The following is a 23,764-nucleotide window of genomic DNA, read 5'->3' as shown; positions in this document are numbered from 1 at the left end:
TTTAAAATGTAAGTACATGTTACTGAGACACGAACAAATCACATTACTTTTTTTTAATTCTAGGGCGGATCGTCGTGTAAAATGTCCCTTCAATAAGAACCATATATTACCCGAAAGTTCATTGAAAAAACATGTAATTCGTTGTATGGTCAATTATCCAGACTTTCAGGTGTGTCCGTATAATGCATTGCATCATTTTCCAACAATAGCTTCGTTGCGGGATCACATGGTTAACTGCCCATCAAAGGTCCAGGCTCAATTGATTCTCAGTCCTGAATCTAATAAAGTTAAGAACAATGTTCCTATGCATATTCCAGGGATAAGGGAGTTTAACCTGGCTGAAGAAAATTGGGATAATATGTGAATTTTGTTTCTTCTTAAATATTTTATAATTTCAACATGTATATACATTTTTAAATGAATGAATAAATAAATAAAACTATTTTTCATACATATATTCTTCTTATTTAATGTGAACTCTTAAAATAATATTAATATACTTTTGTTATTTTGTACTATTGAACTGAATATTAACTTTAACATTGATACTTTGTATAATCCTTTTGGTTTTATAATTTTGGCTCATTTCCGTGGCATAGACTCAACTATTTTCCGAATATATGGCAAATATATATTCCTTCAAACTTTTTAATGAGTTCATTTAAATTTGTAAAATTTTTATGTCGAATTTAATTATAAGCGTAATCTCCCCTAGGTGTTCCATCGAGTTAATGTCTGAAGATTGGAACAGGCAAGACGAAATAACTGCTAATATTTTGGTCCTTTAACCAATCCAACACAATTTTGGATTTGTGTTTGATATCATTTTCATATTGGAACACATTTACTAAGAGCATCATTTCTTTAATATATTGAGGCATATTGTTGTTTAATATATTCCTATACATAAATTAGATTAGGGGTGCCTACGCCAGAAGAATTGTTGTTTATTCACTGCGGGTATATCAAACTTTTTGTGTAGTTTTGTCCGTGTAGGATGTTTAACATAAACAAAGCTCAAGCTTATAATTTAAATTTTGACTCGCCACTAAAAACTATTCGTCCCCACTGTTCTGTGGTACAGTGAATATGATCTTAAGCAATTCAAAATTGGACATTGGTCTGGGATGAAATGAACCACCACTCGAATTATCCAGTAATCGATTTTCAAGTTTTTAGAACTTAGATAAATTTTTTCTTAGCTACCATTTGACTAGACTAAATTTTTTAATAATACGGTAAACGATTGACTTATTTATCTTGTTCCTCTCAATCTTGGTAACGCTGAATTGTAATTTTTCATACTATTTCATTTTGACCAACGTTTGAATACCATAAGACCATAAAGTAAGACGTTGCTACAATTTTGTCAGTTAAAAAACAAAAAATACCTAATTTTTTAAAGAATAACAGAAAAGAAAAAATAAACATTTTAAGTAAATGCTATAATTATGTTCACTACTTTATTTCATTTCACGTGTTGTTGACTTACCTTGTATATTTTTATTCCACTTTTAGATAATTTAGATTAAACCTTAAAACTTTTATACAAAAATTATTTTGATTTGATTCACTAATTGACGACAATAATGTCTTAGTTTAATTATAGATGTAACTTATCAAAATGTTGTAGGTGTAAGTGTAGATAACTTTTTTTCTCTTTATTCATATCATTACCAACAGTCATCTCAAAGGAGCTAAACTATAGGAAGAGTAATACATATACGTTTAATAAAACAAATTTTATTAAATATTAACTTTATTATAATTAATTTAGAATAAGCTACGGATTGCACCACCACCTAGCCTATAAATCTTTTTTTTTAATTTACAAAAAATTCTATAAACATTTCTGATATATTAAATAAAATATCAAACAATTTCATTGTACGATATGTGTTTAAGGCAAATTATACAAACATTTACTTTATACAATTTTTAGAATACATATTAAAATCAATTACATAAAACTTAAATACAAAACAATAAATATGAGCAAAAACAATGAAAATAACCACCACACAAGACTCTTGGCATTTAAAATCTCCATTATAAAAACAGTCAATGGTATTATAACAGTGAGATAAAATCTAGAGGAAGCTCATATTAAAATCGTAAATAAACGTGGAAGTTATATAAATTTAATATCAAATCCTAAAACGCTTTGTCTATGAATTTTGTTGCCTTAAAACAGACACACCCTCTAGATGCACACTGAGAAGATTATAGTGGAAAAATTATAAGGTAAAAGCACATATATACCATGTGTGGTACAAATATTTTACATCTTCAGTCTTCAAATACACTAGAAAAAATGATTCAAGCCTGAAGTAATGATATTCACTGCTTATTACTCAATGATATGCTGGAAGTCTGCGTTAACTCATAACAAGTTAGTACGTGAATTTTAACAAATCATTTAAAGAAAACTTTTAGATATGTAGAAATCACAAGTGGCAGGTTAAACCAGAAATTCGCTAGCACTGAACTAAATTCAAAGGATACAAAAACCCATTAAATTTAATACCCACTCAAACACCCTGTAAAGTCATTGACAACTACATGAAAAAATAATTATCTAATTAATAAATTTATAAACCAAAATATAATAAGTTTTTGATCTAAACTTTACCATTCACACGTCATCTCAGCTAATTCCTATCAAAGTACTCGAATGTTTGGTCATTCTATCTCTATATTTACAAATGGCAGTCGGTATTCTACATATTGTAAAATGTGTCTCAGTTGAACAATGTTTAAAATATAGAAAATATTGATTTTGCAAGACAAAATTTGTCCGGCAAAGAACAATAAGCTATATTATCTCGTGGATTGTCTTGCACACAATCTGTACGCTACATTTTAAAGATTATTTCCTTGAGCAACAGTTATGAAGTGATTTATTAAAAAGTTTCACCTATAGTGAGACACTGTACATATCAGCAAGTTATACACATATTGGAATGACAAGACTGTTATTAAATATTTTGTAAAAATAAAAGTTAATATTTGTAAATTGCCAAAAAAGTAAGATGATCACATCCATGTTTTACAAATCACGTCATGTTTTAGGATTCTATCCGTTTTTGATGTAAATGAACTATTCATTGAATAAATGTCTTACTAATTTGGTGGAATCTAGTTATATTAAATAAAGTAATAAAAAAATAAAATTTTTTGAATATTTAAAATAAATATAAATATAATTTGGAATATGGAATAAAATAATGTTAGGTCCATCAATGACCCTTAGTAACCGCTAAGGATTATTAATATAATTATTTATATTTTAGATTATTTTAAAAGGTGAGTTTTAATCAACAGATCTACAATCGCACATGGTTATTGACTATAAACTAAAATGCAAATATGAGTAACATAATAAGAGATTCAACATCAAATTTACTTAATTTGATAATTAAAAAAAACATCAGCTACCCTGTTAGTTCCAGATTATATACGAAAATTATACATTATGCGTTGTTAATTTTGGTCTCGGACCAAAACTCACCCCTTCATCTAAAAATCAACCTTCTATTGCTCACAGTCCTAACCAATTTATTTACACAATTACCCACTGTCCGTTTTAAACGGGGCATAACTAACTATTGTCTTAAAATTCACGCGTTACAAGTTCGTTTGGCGGGGCGACTGCGGGTGACCTTTATCACACATGAGGAGGCGCCACCAGCGGACGCTCCTCCTATCTGTCGTTCTGGTGGTTGCGCGCCTGCCACTTGAAGTCGCTGTCCATGATCCATTGTTGTCCCTCGTCGAAATTGCACGGCCGCAACAGCGGCAGGTTCACATCGTGATCGTCGGGTTTTTGTAGGCAGCTGCCCGTGTTCACGTGTTTTATTGTCTTTTCCTACGATGTTAATGGTTAATAAACAAATTGGTGGATAAGTGTTTGGATGTCATTACCACATCGTCGTAGACCCAGGCCTGGTTGCCACCCATTCCGTGGCAACGGACCAATTTGACTGGTCCCCTCTTGTTGCTGGCGTCCAGACAGTTGTCGTCCGACATGATTTGTTGTCGTTTCGTGTAGGCAAATACTTGATTGCCGCCCAAATTGTGGCAGTAAGTCATGCCAAGGTTCTCGCCGGATTTCCGGCCCATCGTATCCAGACAGTTCCTCGTCGCCATGTTGCGAATCTAAAAATTCATTATGGAAGAGAACTTTTAATTATAACCTCTGAATTACTTACGTCACCCAGATAATAATATTCTAATGGCATCTGGGACTCTGGATACACATTTTCCAGGTACCACCTGAAGTTCTTGCATTTCAACTTCTCTCGCAATTCCTTTCTTGCTGTCACATCTCCGACTTCTACGTTTCGTGCACCTAAATAACAAGTCACATTAAGAATGTTCCTATATAACAACAACTTCAATAAACATATATTCAACTGTAAAAATTAGAAGAATAGATGTTTATTCTACACTTAAATTAATGCCAATGTATGTATAGTGAACGATAAAAATGTACATATTACATTAAACAATCTAACTCTTTGCAAATAAATGTACAGTTGTGCTAAAATGACATATTAAGAGAACAACAGTAGTGCACTGTTCTGTTAAAGGAAAATCGATTGATCGAATACATTTACGTTGTAACCTTAGGCAGAAACAGAATAAACACAATAAATTTAGTAACCCATCACCATAAAGTATTATTTATCTTGTTGTTGTGAAAAGTTGTTAACGTTAACAGATATGTACATTCACAAAAAGCTGTACACATAAGAACATCAGATTCAGTAGACACAACCAAATATCTATTTACAATGTTAAATTTGTTAATATGTCTGAAAATACAAGCAGTTAGTACAAGGCAAATCAATCAAGTAATAAATAAAAAGTGTTATAAAATATGGAAAGGAAATAATTGTTAACTCTAAGGCTTTCCTAAAAAATTATGAATTCCAGACTGTGAAGATGTTAAGTATTAGTTCAACTTACATCTTGTAGTAAAAAAGAGAAACATGATTGAACACTCCCAATAGGATTGTCTAGAAGTACTATTAAGACAAATAAACAATGAATAATTTATACACCCAACAAATGGTGCAACTATCGTTAATCAAAAAACGAACTGGCCCAAACATGCACCCGGATCAATGGAAAAACCGGCCAAAACCAAGCGGCAGCAGAAGCAGCGAATCGGCAGCCAAAAAAATAAAATTACAAACAAAAAAACAAAAAGAAGAGGGCTGAGCAAGCAGATAGGACACCTGGGTTAATGTTATAGTAGAAGTCCTTCCACTGGTCGAGCCAGACCTCGGCCAGACGGCGGTTGTTGTGGTTGACGATACGACTGGTGCCGCCCGGAAACGAATACGGTGTCGACTTGCGGAACACGTGGCCGACGTGCGAGCACGTCGCAATTTCCAGCTGACCGCCGCACATCCACACCTGCGCACAAGAACGCCGACGGCGTGCGCAACCATTACTTACACTCATTAAGGGTGTGTATTTGTTTTTTTATTAATTATTATTAATGGTAAGAGTGTTTTAGTCTGAACACTGTTACGGTTAGTTACATAGTTATTCGATACGGGGTACACATGTGGTCGATCCGCGTGGTTTTGTCATTTAGTCAAGATTGAAATTAAAACCTGTTCAGTTCAAAGCTTCCAGATTAAGTGATAAGAATTATTCAAGAACGGTAAATCAATAGTTGCTAGTTGCGGTTGCGGTTTTACGGACAAGTGACGATTCTAAGAAACTATCTCTGTAAATTAATCATTTAAATAAAACAATACGAATTTCAAAATATACAGTTATGTATTTCTAATCAGCTATGACAGGCAAATATTATGCAAAAATTCGACTGATAAATGGAAAATGTATTTCACATTTTATTTATGTATTGAATGGTATTATAGTAACAAAACCACGAGACCAAATATTGTTAATATACAGTACATCACACAAAATTAGACAAAGCACATAACAGGCACAAACACAGTAAATTAAAACAACAGACTGCCGAAGATATTCCCCGTGTCTAAATTTGTTTCTACCTGTAAATCTAAACATTAAAACAAAACAAAAAAACATTATGGCACAACTGTTAAATACGATGTTAATAACCATTGCCGATTTGTGTTACGCATGATGATGAGATGATCCTTTGAAAATTTACGGCATGTTACAGGAATTGAATTTAATTCATAATATATACAACATATTATCAATGGATTCAAATCCATTAAATGGAGTGATCCATATTGATTAATTTTGGTTGTTAAGAATATTTCCGGACTTCATAAATATAGGACTCAAAGCTATTTTTATAACCTTAGTTGCCGGAAACCACATTTTAATATTTCTGACCATTCTTGAAATATCTTCGAAAACTGACATTTGGCAGGTTGAAAACAAGTATAATAACTTAATAACTTATAACAAAAACAAAATATTTTTCGCGTAGTTAAGCTATTTACTTCAAAAGACGTACAATACTAGAATTTTTGGGTATGTGCAACTTTTTCTATTTCTAATGGAAATCATAGTTAAGTGTGTCTTTATAGTTTGTAATATAATAAATTATATTTAATTAATATACTAAGATATTTCTTCTAAATTTAAAAATAATTGATATTACTGTCTAGAATCTAAGAAGTCTGAACATTTGTCAGTTTTCCTGCGTCTGGTTTGGAAATTACCCGTAACCCCAATTACGGACATACTGTATAAAACACAATGCCGTAAATTTCCACCGGTTCGAGGCCACACCGCCGTCACTGAACGGGGTAATAACTAGAAACAGCGGCCGTTCCGACGATTCAAAAACGGCTCAAACCTGGATTCATGGCATAATAAAAGTCTCTCCATTCGTCCATCCAGACTTCGGCGACGCGTCCTGCGTTCTTCAGCACGATCTTCGATACGCCGCCGGGGAATGTGTACGGTGACTTGTCCCTGAAAACGTGGCCCACGTGCGAGCACGGTATGATCTCCAGGATGCCGCCGCACTGCCACACCTAAACAATTTTTGCCAAGGTAAAAATTGATGTATATGTATATAAAAATGATGTGTTGGCTCCGCGGTATCGTACCTAGATGTTAGAGGAAGACGTCGAAATAGCTGGAGGAACTAACATTAATTTATATTTACCTCTAACCATTTCATAAACAAGTTACAAATAAATGCGTTCGACGGCTAGTGTAAATTTTGTGATTCCCAACTCACCCTAAAACTCATTTCAAGATTTTCGCCGCCCCAAATGTCCATGCCTTCATCGTAGGAGCCCAATTCGTAGAAATAGTCCTTGTCTATCGAGAATAAACCTCCTGCCATTGTTGGCGTTCGTAACGGAGCGGTTCTGTCCCCGTTCCTCCTGTCCATTTCCCGTTGTGGTACCCGATACCTAAAATAATAGACATATTTTATTCTATTCTACATCAACCCCGGTCATGACTTCGGTTATCAAGGGAGATACTTTTTACATCCTCACTGTGATAATTAATTTTTAACTTTGATTACATTACAATGATTACATTATTCAGATGATTTTTAATTTCTTGTTTAGATATGTAAAAACATATTGATTGTTTTGTACAATTTTTCCTAGTTTTCTCAAGTAATAAATTAGGAAATTTTAAAAAATTGATGATATTTCAAGGTTTAAATTATCCCATGTCAACAAAACAAATAAAAAATGGTTATAAGCTGTTTTTGATTAACATTTACATTTGGGAAAGATATACATTTGAAATATATTGACTGTACAGGAACAGAATAACCTATTCGACATGTATAAAAAAAATGGTTAAAATCTGTTAGTGAATAAAATTATGCGTGTTTGGAAAAAATTACTGAAATAAATCAACAATAAAACATGACGTCTAGAAATAGACCTTTTGGGACAATGTAACAATATTACAGTAAAGAATCAAGGGTAATAATTCTTGTCTGAACAAAATTCAATTGCAAACACATAAATCAAATTTTCTTGGCAAACAAAACCTCTTGGAAGTGAATTAAAAGCATGTTATTTTAGAGTTTTGTACATGAAAATAGTAAACGCTTTTAGAAGTGATTACAAAAGAAATGTGTTACAGGAACGTATGATCCAAGCGTCACATGCCCTCTAAACTTCCTTGTGCCATACCCCGTTATTTAGCCTTGATTTTTCTCCAGTACCTAATAATATATAATAGAAAACGCACCATCTAAAGTTCAGTTTCCAGTTGAAGCCGCCCCAGGTCATGTCTGAAGCGGTAATGTACTCAAACGTCTCGTCGGAAATGACGTCGATGATCGGACAAACTACAGTCTTCCTATTCTCGACGATCCTGGCGAGTAGGGGTTCCAGCCAGCCTTCGGTACACTCGCAGTGAGCATCCAGGAACGTTATCACCTGTCCGGTTACGTGTTTGGCGCCGAGCAATCGCGCCCTTATCAATCCGGATCGTTTGTGTGTCCGCAGAACGAACACCTTGACCGGCAAGGTTTTGACATAGTCCTCCAGTTTTTTACCAAGATGATCTGAAAAATTTGTAACCATTAAAGAGATGAACGGAAAGCGAATGACGTTAGTTACCTCGTTCACTGGCATCGTCTACGAGGATGATTTCCTTAAGCAAGGGTCTTGGTGATCGGTTGATGACGCTCCACACCGTTCTAAGCAACGTCGACCACGCCTCGTTGTGGAAAACGATCACTATTGATGTTGTCGGAAGCAAGTTCGGATACCTCTTGTCTTTACAACTAAAAAATAATTAAATCACAAAACAATTAGAAACGCAAAATGCAATAAACAATAATCTTATTATTAAAATGAACAACCGAGTTGGTTGTACTTTAATTTAAAACAATGTAGGAAAAATAAAGAGTGGAAAAGGTCACAAAAAATTAATCCCGTTTAATTAGAACCTAGGCCCCCGTTTATTAAACAGGATAATGCGTTTAAACGTTTGACTGGCCTCCATCAGATTTAACATCACGAACTAAAAATGGAATAACATTTATGATAAAACGGGACAATTGCAACGGTACAAAAGAAATGCGTCCCTTTAGAAATTCAAGCAAACAAAGCCGGGCGTTGCAATAAAACCACTTGTTCTTTGACTGTATTACGAGGCTTGGAAACGTATGAGCGTCAGAAATTGAAGAAATAAAAAAACTCGAGAGGGTTTTCAACGCTTTTGTTCGGACAGAAAGGGCGTCTAATTAACGTCGTTACCGATTTTTCGAGTTTATATTGTTCCAAGTAATTAGAACTTGAGAAAATCGATGGATGTGGCGTGCGAAAATATAAATGATAATAAAACAAGATTAATACATAATGGGATAACTCAATGTTATTCGAACGACTTAAAAATGTCAAGTTAATGAATTAAAAACCCATTCAACTCCAATTCATTAATAATTTCGCAGTTTTACACACGGCAATTTACATTATCGACGTCGTGAATAACGACAGCTGTGCCGGCGATTTAATTATATTCAAATTGTTAATTTCGCTTGGGATCGTCGAAATAAAAAGAAAACCTGACTGGAAATCCTGAATTACAACAGGAATATGACTAAAAGAAATGAATACCAAGGCCAAATGGACGGCCTGTTCTTGGCACAAGGTTATTTAACCCGTGGTGCCCGAGGTACTTACGTGAATGTGACACATCGTACCTATTCGATCATGCGAAAGTTCATTTTATGCAAGCATTTCCGATGGATTGTTAAATGAATGCGACGCAACTAACGGTACATGGTTATGGAATAATAAACTTTGGCGTTTTCCATTATTGGTAGTTTTCTTCCGAAAACTGTTTTTTAGATACACATCTCGACCACGATAAATTTATGCGAAAGATTTCATTTAGCGTGAGCCAAAATCCACAACTCTTTCATGTGTAAGTGTAGTTAAGAAATAGGTTGCGATTTATATTCAAAAAATTATGTTTAAGTGGTAATTCGCTTGTTTGAATATAAAAGTTGATGGTAAAGAATGAACTTTTGGCTTAAAGGATTTAGATTTTCGCAAGAAAACTGTGTATGAAAATTATTTGTTTATTCATATTTTTGTTATTTAGATAACATCACAAGATAAGCAAGTACTATATAAATACATGTGTTTTAAAATAAGATTTTGAATATTTTTATTGCAGTTTTGTACAACCAACTTGCATTAGCCTTACACAGATAATACAATCATAAATTTTGAGTCAGATATGTGATTTTTATCACGGTTCTAAATTATCTCATATTTATAATATATACCGAATTATTATCAAAATTTCATAATCATAAATTATTTAACTGTATAAAAATTAATTTTTTTAATTTGCCTTTTTGACAAACTGTTATTTCTGGAGCTTATTTAAAATTAATGTGACTAATATCACATATAAATTTTATTAATTATCTGATTTTATCCAAACAATTATCAATTTGAAAATTCATTAGATATTTTTATAATATGTTATATCTGGAACCATACTTTTATCTTTATGTTAATTTATGGTATTTTTTAAAAACCCACATGTTTTATTTGATTTGGTTTCTGACAAACTGTTATATGTGGAGGTTTTTTATAATTAACATGAATTAATATCGCATGAAAAATATGTTTATAAATATAATTAGATGGTTTTTAACAAAGGTCAAAAAATTCTGAAGTTAATAATAAATATCGGATAACTATCAAAATTTCAAAACTATCCAGATAATTATCAATTTGATAATTCGATATATTGTTTTAATATGTTATATTTAGAACCATATATTTTTATGTTTATGTTTTATTTATGTATTCTTAACAACCCACGTGTTTTATTGGATTTTGTTTTTGACAAACTCCTATATCGAAAATTAATATCGCATAGAAAATATATTTATAAATTTATTTAGATCGTTTTTAACAGAAGTTAAAAAAATACCCATATTATTTTGAATTTAATAATTCGATATATTCTTTTAATATGTTATATTGGGAACCATATATTTTCCTGTTTATGTTTAATTAATGTATTTTTAAGAACCTATGTTTTATTTGATTTGATTTTTGACAAACCGGTGTACCTAGAACTTTTTTACAATTAACATAAATTAATATTGCACGAAAAATAAGTACATTTACATTGCTTTTAACAGAAGTTAAAAAACATCTACAGTTATCGGATATTGTTTTAATATATTATATTTCAAACCATATATTTTCATGTTTATGTTTAATGTATGTATTCTTATTAAACCCCAGGTTTTATTTGATTTGTTATTAAATTATTACATCTGGAGGTTTTCTATATGTAACATGAATTAATATCTCATGAAAAATATATTTATAAATTTATGTTAACAGAAGTTAAAAAATATCTGAAGTTTATAATAAATATCGTATAATAATAAACCATTGATTTTTGATAAACTTCTATATTCATTTTTTAAATGAATTATCATCAAAGGATAAATAATTTTAATTAAATAATGAAATCTGATTTTTGGTGGTTATTTTTAAACAAAAATAAAATTAAATAAAAATCCAAGGGTAAGTGCAAAGTAATAAAATCTTTAAACCAAACAAAATATATGACGTCAATTAAAAACTTGAAAACCTCAAATAAAACGTTAACAACTCGATAAACCGATTTATGTGCCCATAAATATTTCGTTTAGAATTTATGATGGATATTGAAATGCCTTAAAATAACTATTTTATCATTATATACTTTATTTAATTGATTTTAGTTAGTTAACATTTTAACGAAAACAATTGTAAGAAAAAGTAATGCATGTAACTTTTCTGTCTCCAAATAAACAGTCTAAGTCTAAGTAAAGTAATAATATATTGTAAGGAACAATTCTGAATCTCGTTTGTACAACCATATAACTGCTTCGAATGCAAATGTATTGTTATGTAAGTCGTATGCGACGTAAGATTTTTTTACTCTAGTATACTTCAAATCCTCTTTATGAGTACCTGGCAATGAACTCTAAACATAGTCGGTCGAAAACGAGAACCGGTGCGTTTCAGCAAGCATCTAACGAGAGTTAATACAAAAATTACGCGATTTGTAAAAAAATACTGTTTTACCTCAAAACAATTCGAATTATTTAGTCGACGCACGATGAGAAACATCTGACATTTAACGATGATTAAAATGTCTTGATGTTAAAACGAGTTTACATTGCCTCGCTAAATTTAAACCATAAAAATAATATTTGTAATCGATAAAACCGAGAATAATACGATACGTACGCGTCCCAGTTTTCCCTCTTGTTTGGAAACGGGAACGTATTTCGTCCGTTTCATACGGAACATACAACTATTAGCAGATTGCGTCCTCGTTTTCTAACTATTTCTTATTTATTTTATCCGTTTGGCACGTACAACATCTGTTTCTACAACAATTCAATAAGGAACGTTTAATGCAATATTCGAAATCCAGTAGAATCGATTTTTAAGAATCAGTGATCTCAAATTCAGTTCATTTAAACACTTGAAAAATATTGCTGGTTTCAAAAGCTTGAAGAAAATCATGACTTTCCAGAAGCAATGTGAAGTCTTGTGAAGAAGATTAGAAAAATATTGTATGGTCTGATGAGCCCAATATGATGAGCAATACGAGTTTTATATCAAATTTCATGAACGCAACTTCTCTAGAAACACTTTTAAATGTTCCAATATTCGCGCATACGTTTTAAGGTCGCATAATAGTTTCAATGGTAGGGGAGCTGAGGCGTGCCTCTAGCCAATGAGATAACTCCAAATACCGACACAAGTTCCCGAACATTGCCGATTCTGGAGTTTTAAAAACTATTTGGTTGCGTGTGTGTCTGGTGGATTTAATTGTAGAAAGATTTTTAATATTGCATCTCTTATTTATTACGATAAAACGTCAACCAGTAATACGGAAGGATTTATTAACGTAAGAAATGTCATTGACGTGGTGGATTTTTTATTAAATAAGTGTGTATTTCTAGTTAAAATGTTTGGTGTTAAAGAATTGAAGAAAGTGCAATTCCTAATTTATATACTTTAACAAATACGACGATCTTGGGACGATAAATTTGATTAGCAAACGGAAAGTACAGTAATGAATAAATTGTTTTGCGATCATGTCTTATATTTAAAGAGTAGTTAAAATATTTGATATAAAAAAGATTTTTGTGATTTGAAAAATCAATTCCTATTTTAAATGTTTTAACAAATACGAGAAAAAAACGCGGATTTGCTACATTTTGGGACGATAAATCTGATTGGCTAACGGAAAGTATAGTAATGAATAAATTATTTTGCTGGCTGTCTTATATTCAAAGATTTTTGATATAAAATAGATCTGATCATTTGAACTGTATGTTGTTAATTAAGTAAATAATACATGTGTAAAGGAAAAATGAAGAAACCAATTTACTAATTGCCCTGAGAACAATTTACACCCTCTGTAATAAGATTTTCAATTAAAATTACAACAAAATAATGTCATGTATCACCTATCGCCAATCAGGTGAGAAAAGCTGCAATTTTTGCTTTTGGGTCGAAATTAACCCATAAAAAGCCCGAAATTTCAGTACCAAGAACACTTCGGAATCGACAGAATCAACCGTGTAATGTCAATGAGAAAAGAGCAAGTACGCAGAAATGTTAAAATTTAAAAAATCACCCGTTACTTTTTCAGTTACTTTATTTTTCTTTTGACCACTTGTGAGCCCATAAAGAGCCCGAAATTCCTGCATGTAAAATTTTTTGATTCGATAACCCCAGCCCTTGAAACTCAGGGCGGAGTCTAATTTTATGGTAAATCTACACCCCGCACATTAAAAATAAAAAAAAAAACGGTTATTTGTCGAGCCCAAATATTTTTCTTTTGGGCCGAAATTAACCCATAAAAAGCCCGAAATTTCAGTACCAAGAACACTTCGGAGTCGACAGAATTAACCCTATGTCAATGAGAAAAGTGCAAGTACGTAGAAATGTTAAAATTTAAAAAATCACCTGTTACTTTTTGAGCTACATTTTTTATCTTTTGATCATTCGTGAGCCCATAAGAGCCCGAAATTCCTGCATGCAAAATTTTTTGATTAGCCCCAGCCTTTGAAACTCAGTGCGGGGTGTAGCTTTACGGTAAAGCTTGAAAGATTACTGTTGTTTTCCAAAATTCGTATATGCCTGTCAGCTGACTGATTCGAAATGCAGCAACTGAGCCCAGAAAATCAATATTGGGAATGCTACTAGAAGTATAAAAATTTAACAAATTTAAAAAAAATATATTCACATTTTGCCAACACATTTTTGGTCCACTGTGCGACAAGGTAGAAAGAGCGTCGATGCAATGTAATACGTCGCGGTTTAATTGACTATAAAATGTGTCACGGTGAATCCTCCTTAGATATTCTAACATTAAACCGAAAATTACAAATATTACCGAACGAATTTAGCCAAGTTTCTCTTCAAAAACACATTTTAATATGTATTTTTTCTTTATTTCTGGTATACATAGTTTACGAGTGCAGTTATGGTGATTCGCTGTGACCCAAATGCATAAAAAATAATGTGAATTAGTTATAGTTATAATAGTGCATGTGTTCACGAACACACAAAACAATCAATTTTTCGACGCACTTCAAAATTTGCATCCGTTAATGATTTGTTTTGCGGGTATTATTAAATTAATCATGCGATTTTTAAAATGAATGGCTAATCAGAAAAATTGCTGAAAACAACAGATCATTCCGAGATAATTGTATATTATTAATGTACGCTCCATGGATTTGTGTGTTCGTGAAATGATATCTGTTTGTTTAATGCTTTTTAGGTGTTGGGAAATAATACACTAAAATTACGTGTTTCGAAAACCTTTTGTTGCACATTTTTGCAATCCAAATGGAAATAGAAGTGAATTAAACACGTTATCTGTATTTTACGCTGGAAAAGAGAAACACCAGTGTTTCATATCGGTGTCTCCGTATTATTCTTCCGACACTCAGTTCTTAGAAAAGTAGACAGATGCGAATGAAAAATTGTCTTATCTGCCAAGATTAATGAAATGCTCCTGCGTATCAGGTCGATGATAAAAATCCGCAGTTAAACTGCATTTAGCCATGCAGAAAAAAAATGAAACACGTGAAAGCCACACTGGCAGATTGCCTCTGAAGGATCGATCCGCCTCAAAGCACTTTCCGCGTTTCGGAACACGAAAGGGGTTAATTGAGGAGCACGCTGATGGCGAAAGGTTACGCAACGCCGTCGCCTCGTTAATTCGACGATGACGCCAATTAGCGACGACAAAGTGTGCAACCCGAGATAGGGGGAAACAACGTAGGACGCGGAGACGCGTGACAAATTTCCAACGTTAACGGTGCAGACGTTTCGTCTTTGAACTTACCCCGCGAGGCGGACATCCGTCAAGGACCTGTTGAGGGAGATCATGTCGCTGGCCATCAAATTGAACTGGTTCAATTTGAACAGCTCCTTCATCTCGTCGTTACGATCGGCCGGTATGTGGACGGCTTTGCCCATTTCGCCCGGCCTCTTGCCCATCGGCTCGACCGTGGGCGCCGGCCGCCATCTCTTCAGTGTGCCGGGCGCGTAGGACTTCGCCACTCCTCCGTGCGAACTGAAACAAAATGTTCGAATGATTAACTAAATTTCTTGTGGATATTTTCAGTGGTTTGTCGCCTTTCTAGGGTAGCGGTGGATAATAAGGGGAGATTCAAAAGAGGAATGAAAAATATCAAATTTAAGGATTTAGGATTTCCACTGTAATTAATTGAAGAAATGTATTTAGCTAAGCAAGATTGATCGAGTTGACTCCACTATAAAAAATTATTACACCATAAAATATGCACTTTGACTGAGAAGTAGGTGGGTAATAATTGTAAAACAACAAATAAATATTTAGAACGATATATTTTTTAAATATTATACTTCATAAAAACATTCCTTAATGGACAAATAAACTGTAAATTTACATAGCTATAATAGCTATAATACTGAATTATAGTTTTAAATGATTAGATTAAAATGTTTATAAACACCTTTATTTTTCACTTCAATTTAAGAAAAGAATAGTTCTACTCAGAGTTCTGTTTCGAAGATTTTGTGTAAAGGCCGCACTCAAGATAGTGTTGAAAATCGGCGCAGCCCTTAACGTCTACGAAAAACTAAGAAAGACAAAATTACAAAAAGGCTCTCTCTCAAAGTTCTCGCAAAGCATAAAGACAAATCACGGAGGAAATTTCGACACAATTTAATATAGATGGAACACTGTTCTTTGGAGTGTTGCAAGTAAATTTAATTTGTTAGGGTCAAATAGTAGAACATTTGTGAGACGACCAATGAGGCAGCCAAATTCCTATGGTTAAACTGATGGCGGAAGCATTATGGTTTGGGGATGCTCAATTCAAGTAAAATGGATCGTTTTTAATATAGGAACGGACTGGAAAACACCATGTTTCCATTTGCCGAAAAAGAGATGCCACTTTGTCGGATATTTCAATATGACAACGATCCCAAACACACGTCTAAAATTATTAAAGAGTGGGTTTTTATGAAAAACTTAACCGTGCTTAAATGGCCGCCTGAGTCTCCCAATCTAAATCCTATTGTTAGCACCTTTGGAAAGTATTAGACCGTCGCAGTGATGGAAGCCAAAGATTAAGTCACAAAATATTTGATTATTGTTAATGTTTTTAAATATTAATAAAATATTTTTTTAATATTAATCTAATACTTGATTTTTTATTTAAAAAAATAAAAACCTGTGAATATAATAATAATAATAATGATCATTGTAATTAATAGACCGATCTTGCAGTAAATTAAATTTGTTCAAATTTCCAACAGATTAGGGAAAACATTAAACAACATTTGTAAATAAATATTCCATACTTTTTCCACCACTGTATATTATATTTTACATGTTGTAGGTTAGAGTTGATTAATTTATTGTTTGTTAAATATGAAATTTCAAAGCATTTGTGACAATTCAATCCAGTTAAATGAGCGTTTCTTATATATTTTTATCTATGTAAATAATCATTGGAATAAATGTTATTTGCATAAAGGGTAGGAAAAGAGTAAATGGAAATATCAAACACTTTCTTTAATATTTTAGAATAATATTAATATGTTAACATGTATACTAAGAATGTACATTTCAATATAACAATTGTTGGTACAAAAAAGGTTTTTGTTTGTCAAATTTTTTGAAAAAAATAAATGCAAAACAAATAATCTCAAGAAAATACAAAACAGAAAAACCATTCTATAATTTTATACAGAATTCAAAAATGCAACATTTAAAGGATTTCACTTGAAAAAACAAAGTTAACGTTACTTCCGATTGAACAGGAAGTGACAATGCATTGCAAATATTTTTATAAAATAGATAATATAGCATAATAGCTGTAACCAGATTGAAATTTCTTTTAGTATAAGTATAAAATTTTCAAATAACAATATTTTTCTTTATAAGTATAATAAATTAATTTAGTTTATATTTTTTATCATTTTTATAAATATATTAAAAAATTAAACTAAAATGTTAAAAAAAACAAATGCAATTTATAATAATGAAATTTTAATTGTTTTTTAGTCACCATTATTTAAAGAGAACGGAGTTGTGAATCACCCCATATTTATGATTGCACAAGGAAATGGGATTTTGAGCATAAGCTACAGAACCGAATTGAAAGTAAGCCTTGCAACAAGAACCGAAGCAATTAGGTTGCGGCAATCGGTGTTTCGAACTCTCCTGAAATTTTAATCACTCATGCATCAAACTCCCGCTGTATCGGAGAATTTATTGCGACGTGTGATGGGATTGTTCGACCTACAATTTACTTCGCCGACAAACTACCCGAAGTTTCGAACACTTGTAACCGTACTGTACAAGAAAAACAAACATCAAGAGACTGGTACCGCATACTCTTGGCCCATAAATTGAGCCCTCGTACCGTATATTTTCCAATTACATGCAAATGCAACAAATAAATTGTCGGAGTCTAGATTCGTGCGGTAAAAATATGTTTTAAGTTAGAAAACAACAAATCGACCCGCATATTTGTTCAGATATGCATATACTTGCCCTAATGCATGCAACTGATACAGTTAGATTTTTTTTATATTTGCATAACATGCACCACGTGTAATCAATACTCTATATGACACAACATAAAAAAATATTTTGTGAATATTATATTAAATCCATATCAACGAACTTATTAGTATTCTAAAAAGGAAGTTTTACAAAATTGCATAAATCGTAATTCGACTTCAATTAAGTCGCGTTTCCAGGGAATCGTTTCCATCGAGGAAAATACATCATTGTATTGGCGGTAAGGCAAGGGTAATTTGTTTAATACGATATAAATAGATTGCAGGATCGATAATTAACTGTAACGAGGATTAATATCTCTGAAGGGCTCTTGATATTACCTAAGCCAAATTAGAATTCAAATTCTTTCTTACCCGCCGCATTCACTGAAACTATCCAACTCGGAGTGATTTAAATCACTGAAATAATGCATCAAGACAACCAAAGTGATGACGTTCCAGAGTAAAAAGGTGCAGATGATCGTTCTCAGAGTGAAAATTTTAGCGACAGGGGACATGTTTGTCGAAACTAACTTGATTAAAAATTCATACGTGAATTCGAATCGTTAACATTTAATCAGTTTTCACGAAAACAAAAGCAACATTCGCGATAAAACTGATTTTTCCATTATTATATGAAAACGATTATTTTCTGTGAAAAACATCATTCAAACTGTGTTGTGAAGTTTTTCTGTATACTTTCGATTTCCACGTGCACGTTAATCGAATGCTAGTGTTAAATCATTTATTTATTACTTTAAATAGTGAGACTCGATATCTTGGTCAACGTTCAATTTGATTTAGTGTTACTCATAAATTTATTGGTCTTTTATTTCTCTATAGATAAAATTAATCTTTTAAAACAAATGTATGCAGTTGTGTTTATTTAATTATTTGATATTAATTTATAAAATAAATGTTTTGTTTACTAAAAAATTTATTTTTATGTTAAAATTATATTTCTCGGAATGTTTCCTTATTAGAATAAATTAATTTCGTTTAATTTTTATCAGTTACGTAATTACTATAATACAAATGTACAGAGATGTTAATTGTTCTGTCCCACTAATGGAAATATGTTATTATTATGGCATTTACAAAGTTCGTTTGTAACTTGCTAATTCTGAAACACAAGTAAAAGCAGATGTCAACTGAAATCAAATTTGCAGTTGAGAAATTATGCAATAATTTCCATACTATGTAAATTTATGCTAAACCTGAAATACAATATGTGATCTCGAATATTTCGTGGCACATTTGATTCTGTCTAAATATTTAAACAAGTCATAAATATTAAATGGTAGATTACAATAAGAAACTCGATAAGTATTGTAGCGTTTAAAGAAATCAACTTTTACCTGCAATTTTTGAGTAACTAAAATGTTAACATGGAAAGACAAGAACTAAAATTAATAAAGAAGAATACACAAACAGTCCTAATTTTATTTAAAAATGCATTCACATTTTAAAGAATTAATATTAATAAGGCAATCAAAATTGAGAACTGAATTAAAAACAAAATGTGGATGCAGAAGTCAGAAATGTTGATTATTTGAAATGAAGAGATTTTATTGTTGCTCTCCTTTTTCTACAATTTTACTTCAAAAATAATTAAGTAGTAGCTTGCAACACCAGATAAAAAATTAAAAAAAAATATATCTTTATGTCCCACAGATGGAACATGGTTCATTTTCTGTCGTTTACCGTAATTCTTTTTATTGATTTTCTTCATCTTCTGCAGATGACGACCGTTTATTTTGCATTAGAAAAACAGCATCTGGTCAACAGTTCTGGTACACGACATCATTTTATGAAACTTGAAACAAGTGCGCGACTATTTTTCTGACTTACAATTAGATTATGAATATGGTTAAATTTTAGGCATGTCTTATTTAAAAATATATGACTTATTAGATAAGAATATAATAAAATAATGAATCTTTGCCACGTTGTTGTTTTATATTTAATTATGAACAAAATTACAATTAAACGCAACAATATTTGAATTGTGCCTTCAGTGATAACCCCAGATTAAAGACTTTCAGAATTAATCTTAATGACATCCAATAATATATCAATTTAGAATTATATTATACGATTTATAGTATTTTAGATTTCTAATAAATAAAAATTTCAAATAAGAAATATGTAGAGTACAGTACAATTAGTAAATAAATCATCTCATATATAAAAGAAGAATTGTGATGCAAATATATTACCCTTGACTAGGACTATCCTCTGCCTTCCTAGAAACAACAAGTTCAATTTTTCCCTCATTATCATAGTCGTTGGATATCAGTCTTTGAGCTTCAATATTTTCGTCAATGTTTTTCTTGCAACCGCCCCCTAAACACTCCGAATAAAACGATAAAATGACCACATCAACTAGGAACCAAACCAGCGACGTTAGCAGGATCACCCTGCAAGTGTGTATTCTTAATTTTCCGTGGAACATCGTAAGAATTTTTCCCCTCTAATTGAAGACACTGAACATCACAATAACTCGCGTGCCGATTTATCACAGATTTACGCGCGGGTTTATTCAACAAACCCCAGAAAATCAAGACCGAAAAGTCCGATCAGTCGAGAACGTCGAGCGAATTAAACAAACTAATAAACAGATTATCGAAAAAACTCATAACAGTGTAGGCCACATGACACCTGGTTCGTTAAATCGTATTTAATTCAAAATCACTTTTTAGACCGTCTGTTACAATTAAATTCATTTTCGCACCAACATTTTACACGTCGTACGTATACGCGTTGACAACACGGATTTGACAACACATCTGTCAAAAACTACTTCCAAGTTGCAATACGCATGTTTGATCCGAAAATCCGACCTTCCCGACTTCGGATTTCTCTACCTAACAATTAAAAGGGGCAATTATGGAGTCTCCGTATATGATTTTAATCTCATTGTCATTACTTAATGCTTATTTAGTAATTTATTGCTAAATATGTCGTTTGCACAACGGGACACGATATCATCTCGATTTAACTGGCATTGTGTATATTGTGTAGGATTTTATTCCTACGTTACGAGACTATTGACCATTAAATTCCATTAGGATTTAATATCCTATTAACTAAATTAAAAATAATAAAATTTAGAGACATTTGACCTACTCAAGTAAAGATAGCTTTAGAGAATATACAAATCTTAATAACATTTGTACCTAAAAATAATTAATGAATTAATAAACTGTCAGTTAATTTATATGTCATAAAGATGTCTAATACAAAAATTAAATGAACAGTAAATAGTAAAATTATAAATTTATATTTGGCTCTTGCGTAGTAAGGAAAGTAAATTAAACGCAGCCTTACTTTTGACAGTCCCAGCACATTTCAACTTCCCAACTTTGTACCACATTGCACAACATTAGATACTAGTCCTAATTATTTATATTAGTCTTAGTTTATTGAAACCATTTTAGTTTTAACGTATAGAAAATATGTCGTGTCCGTGGGCAAAAATCGATAAGCCAGAGCCTATGAATTTGCAGGAAATCATGTCAGAAGAAGTCGCCAAAGACTTACAAGCAAAAGAAGAAAAAAAATACATGAAAAACATGAAATTGGACGAGAGTGTTGTTGAAGCCATACAGCAACAAGGTAGCCTCATATTGTAAGTTTTACAGGTTGCAATTAGCAATACATATTTTTTAGATGAAATCCCTGAAGAAGTGTTGAAAGCAATTTCTAATGATTCCTATGAAAGTGATGAAATGATTGCAAAAATGCTCCAAATGCAATTTAATAAAGAATATGATGAGATGTTAAAGAGGACAGAAGATAAGTTCAATGGAGCATCAAAAGTTTCTATATCACTTGAAAATTACCGTAGAGTTCCTCGTGATTTTGGTAAAGACCAACAAATACATTGACTGTCCTGATTATATCATGTGGTTTTAGATTTTGAAAGTGATTCAGAACCAGAAGAAGTTGTTGATGTTAGGGACAGAAAAGATTGGGACAGATTTGACACACTGAAAAGGCAAATGGACTCAATTCCAAGACAGGGATACAAATTCAATAGTGATGGCAGCATGGTCACCAAGCATGATGTTGATATGAGTGGCAGAAGAAATGCCTGCAAATTGTTACATTTTCCTCCAGAATTCCAAACTGGAGATGGAGAAGATTTTGATTTGAAATTGTCCAATAAAGTCTTCAACAGGTCAGTTAATCAAAACTGTTATTTTTAAAAGCACTTTAAATATATTTACAAATGATGTTTAAATCATTTATATTAAAACTTAAGTCAATTTTTTTAATTAATGCATAACTTATTATTTTATTTAAAATGTGATTACTTTTAGTCTAAAAATGCATTCCAAAAATGAACAGCAAAGACGACACAAAGTCAATGACAAAAAGGAAGACCAAGCAACCAGTGAGTTCGGTATTGATCAGTTTACTCGTTTGTTGCTATACAAGATGATCAACAAACAACTTCTCGAGCGTGTCAACGGCGTAATTAGTATAGGTACGTGTTCAAGCAGACCTTGTGATTCAACATTAACCGTGTGCAATATTCAGGTAAAGAAGCTGTGATACTTCACGCAGACAGCGATCCGAATTATCCATACAAAAGTGTGCCCCCAGAATGCGCCGTTAAAGTATTCAAAACGACCCTGTCCGAATTCAAACAGCGCGATCAATACATCAAGGACGATCACCGTTTTAAAGACCGAATGGGCAATCAAACTGCTAGAAAAACGGTGAATTTGTGGGCGGAAAAGGAAATGGCAAATCTGACGAGACTAATGAAGGCAGGCGTCCCTTGTCCTCAAGTTGTGGAACAGAAAAAGCACGTGTTGGTCATGTCGTTCATTGGCATGAATCACAATCCTGCTCCAAAGCTTAAAGATGCCAGACTGTCAGAAGCAGAATACATAGTTGCTTATGATGAGGTTTGTTGTTTAACATTCCTGTTTTAAATAGTCATCATTTTATTTTTTTTAGGTGACTGAAGCTATGAAAAACATGTATGAAAAAGCGAATTTAATACATGCGGATTTGTCTGAGTACAATATTTTGTGGTATCAGAAACAGTGCTATTTTATAGATGTTAGTCAATCTGTGGAGCCTAACGTTTGTAATGCGTTTCAGTTCTTGATGAGAGATTGCCACAATATCTCAAATGTAAATTTACAAAATATATTTAGTGATTGTTTTAACAAAATTATTTTTAGTTCTTCCACAAGAAAGGTGTTCCTGAAATTAAAACTCCTGACGAATTATTTAAACACATTGTTGGCTGTGATTATACAGATAAATTAGCTTTGGCGTCTCTACAAGAGTCATTTAAAATGAAGCCCCATTTAGTAGATAAACCAGGTAAAATCAATATATTTATTTTTGTCAATGACCATAAAATATGTCTTTTGTTTTGTTAGGCGTTAATTTAACATACAATTTCGACACTGCCTGGGAAAAAGCGAAGAATGGAGAAATTCCGGTTATCAAAACTGAAGAAGGACCACTAAGTGATCAAATACCAGTAGCTGAACCAGTTCAAGCTTAATATTAATTCAAATTGTAATTCTCAGTTTTGATACTCAACGTTTATATATGAAATTTGTTGAAATTGTAAATATACAAAATGTGTTTGTTACAGGATAATTTATTCAAATAAAATTACTGACACAACTAAAACTTTTTTTAACATTTTTTAACTATACTACTAAACTTTTTCCGCA

General features: G+C 32.1%; 2 protein-coding genes across 3 annotated transcripts; one reads left to right on the top strand and one right to left on the bottom strand.

Annotated features, from left to right (window-relative positions):
- Positions 1 to 1,741: 1,741 nt before the first annotated feature.
- Positions 1,742 to 21,050, bottom strand: LOC109600409 (polypeptide N-acetylgalactosaminyltransferase 5). Of its 2 annotated transcripts, none has more exons than XM_049968781.1 (9): positions 20,276 to 21,050; positions 15,346 to 15,576; positions 8,562 to 8,728; positions 8,188 to 8,506; positions 7,208 to 7,385; positions 5,244 to 5,424; positions 4,212 to 4,351; positions 3,925 to 4,158; positions 1,742 to 3,868 (listed from the first exon to the last, which is right to left on the bottom strand). In XM_049968781.1, exons 1-9 carry the CDS (start codon positions 20,509 to 20,511, stop codon positions 3,704 to 3,706), a joined length of 1,851 nt encoding a protein of 616 aa, XP_049824738.1. In that variant the 5' UTR covers positions 20,512 to 21,050; the 3' UTR covers positions 1,742 to 3,703. The 2 variants fall into 2 exon arrangements, with proteins under 2 accessions (XP_049824738.1, XP_019872122.1); XM_020016563.2 differs by lacking the exon at positions 5,244 to 5,424 and adding an exon at positions 6,818 to 6,998 and having other exon boundaries at positions 20,276 to 21,045.
- A 320-nt stretch (positions 21,051 to 21,370) lies between these two features.
- On the top strand, positions 21,371 to 23,711 carry LOC109600016 (serine/threonine-protein kinase RIO3). The gene is made up of 8 exons (XM_020016077.2): positions 21,371 to 21,674; positions 21,729 to 21,923; positions 21,975 to 22,239; positions 22,382 to 22,548; positions 22,602 to 22,975; positions 23,028 to 23,207; positions 23,258 to 23,402; positions 23,462 to 23,711. Exons 1-8 carry the CDS (start codon positions 21,515 to 21,517, stop codon positions 23,587 to 23,589), a joined length of 1,614 nt encoding a protein of 537 aa, XP_019871636.1. The 5' UTR covers positions 21,371 to 21,514; the 3' UTR covers positions 23,590 to 23,711.
- The last annotated feature ends 53 nt before the right edge of the window (positions 23,712 to 23,764 follow it).

Source organism: Aethina tumida, chromosome 1 (genome assembly GCF_024364675.1).
Source record: "Aethina tumida isolate Nest 87 chromosome 1, icAetTumi1.1, whole genome shotgun sequence".
NCBI lineage: Eukaryota > Metazoa > Arthropoda > Insecta > Coleoptera > Nitidulidae > Aethina > Aethina tumida.
The sequence above is the reverse complement of the archived record's forward strand: the minus strand, read 5'-3'. Positions and strand labels throughout refer to the sequence as shown.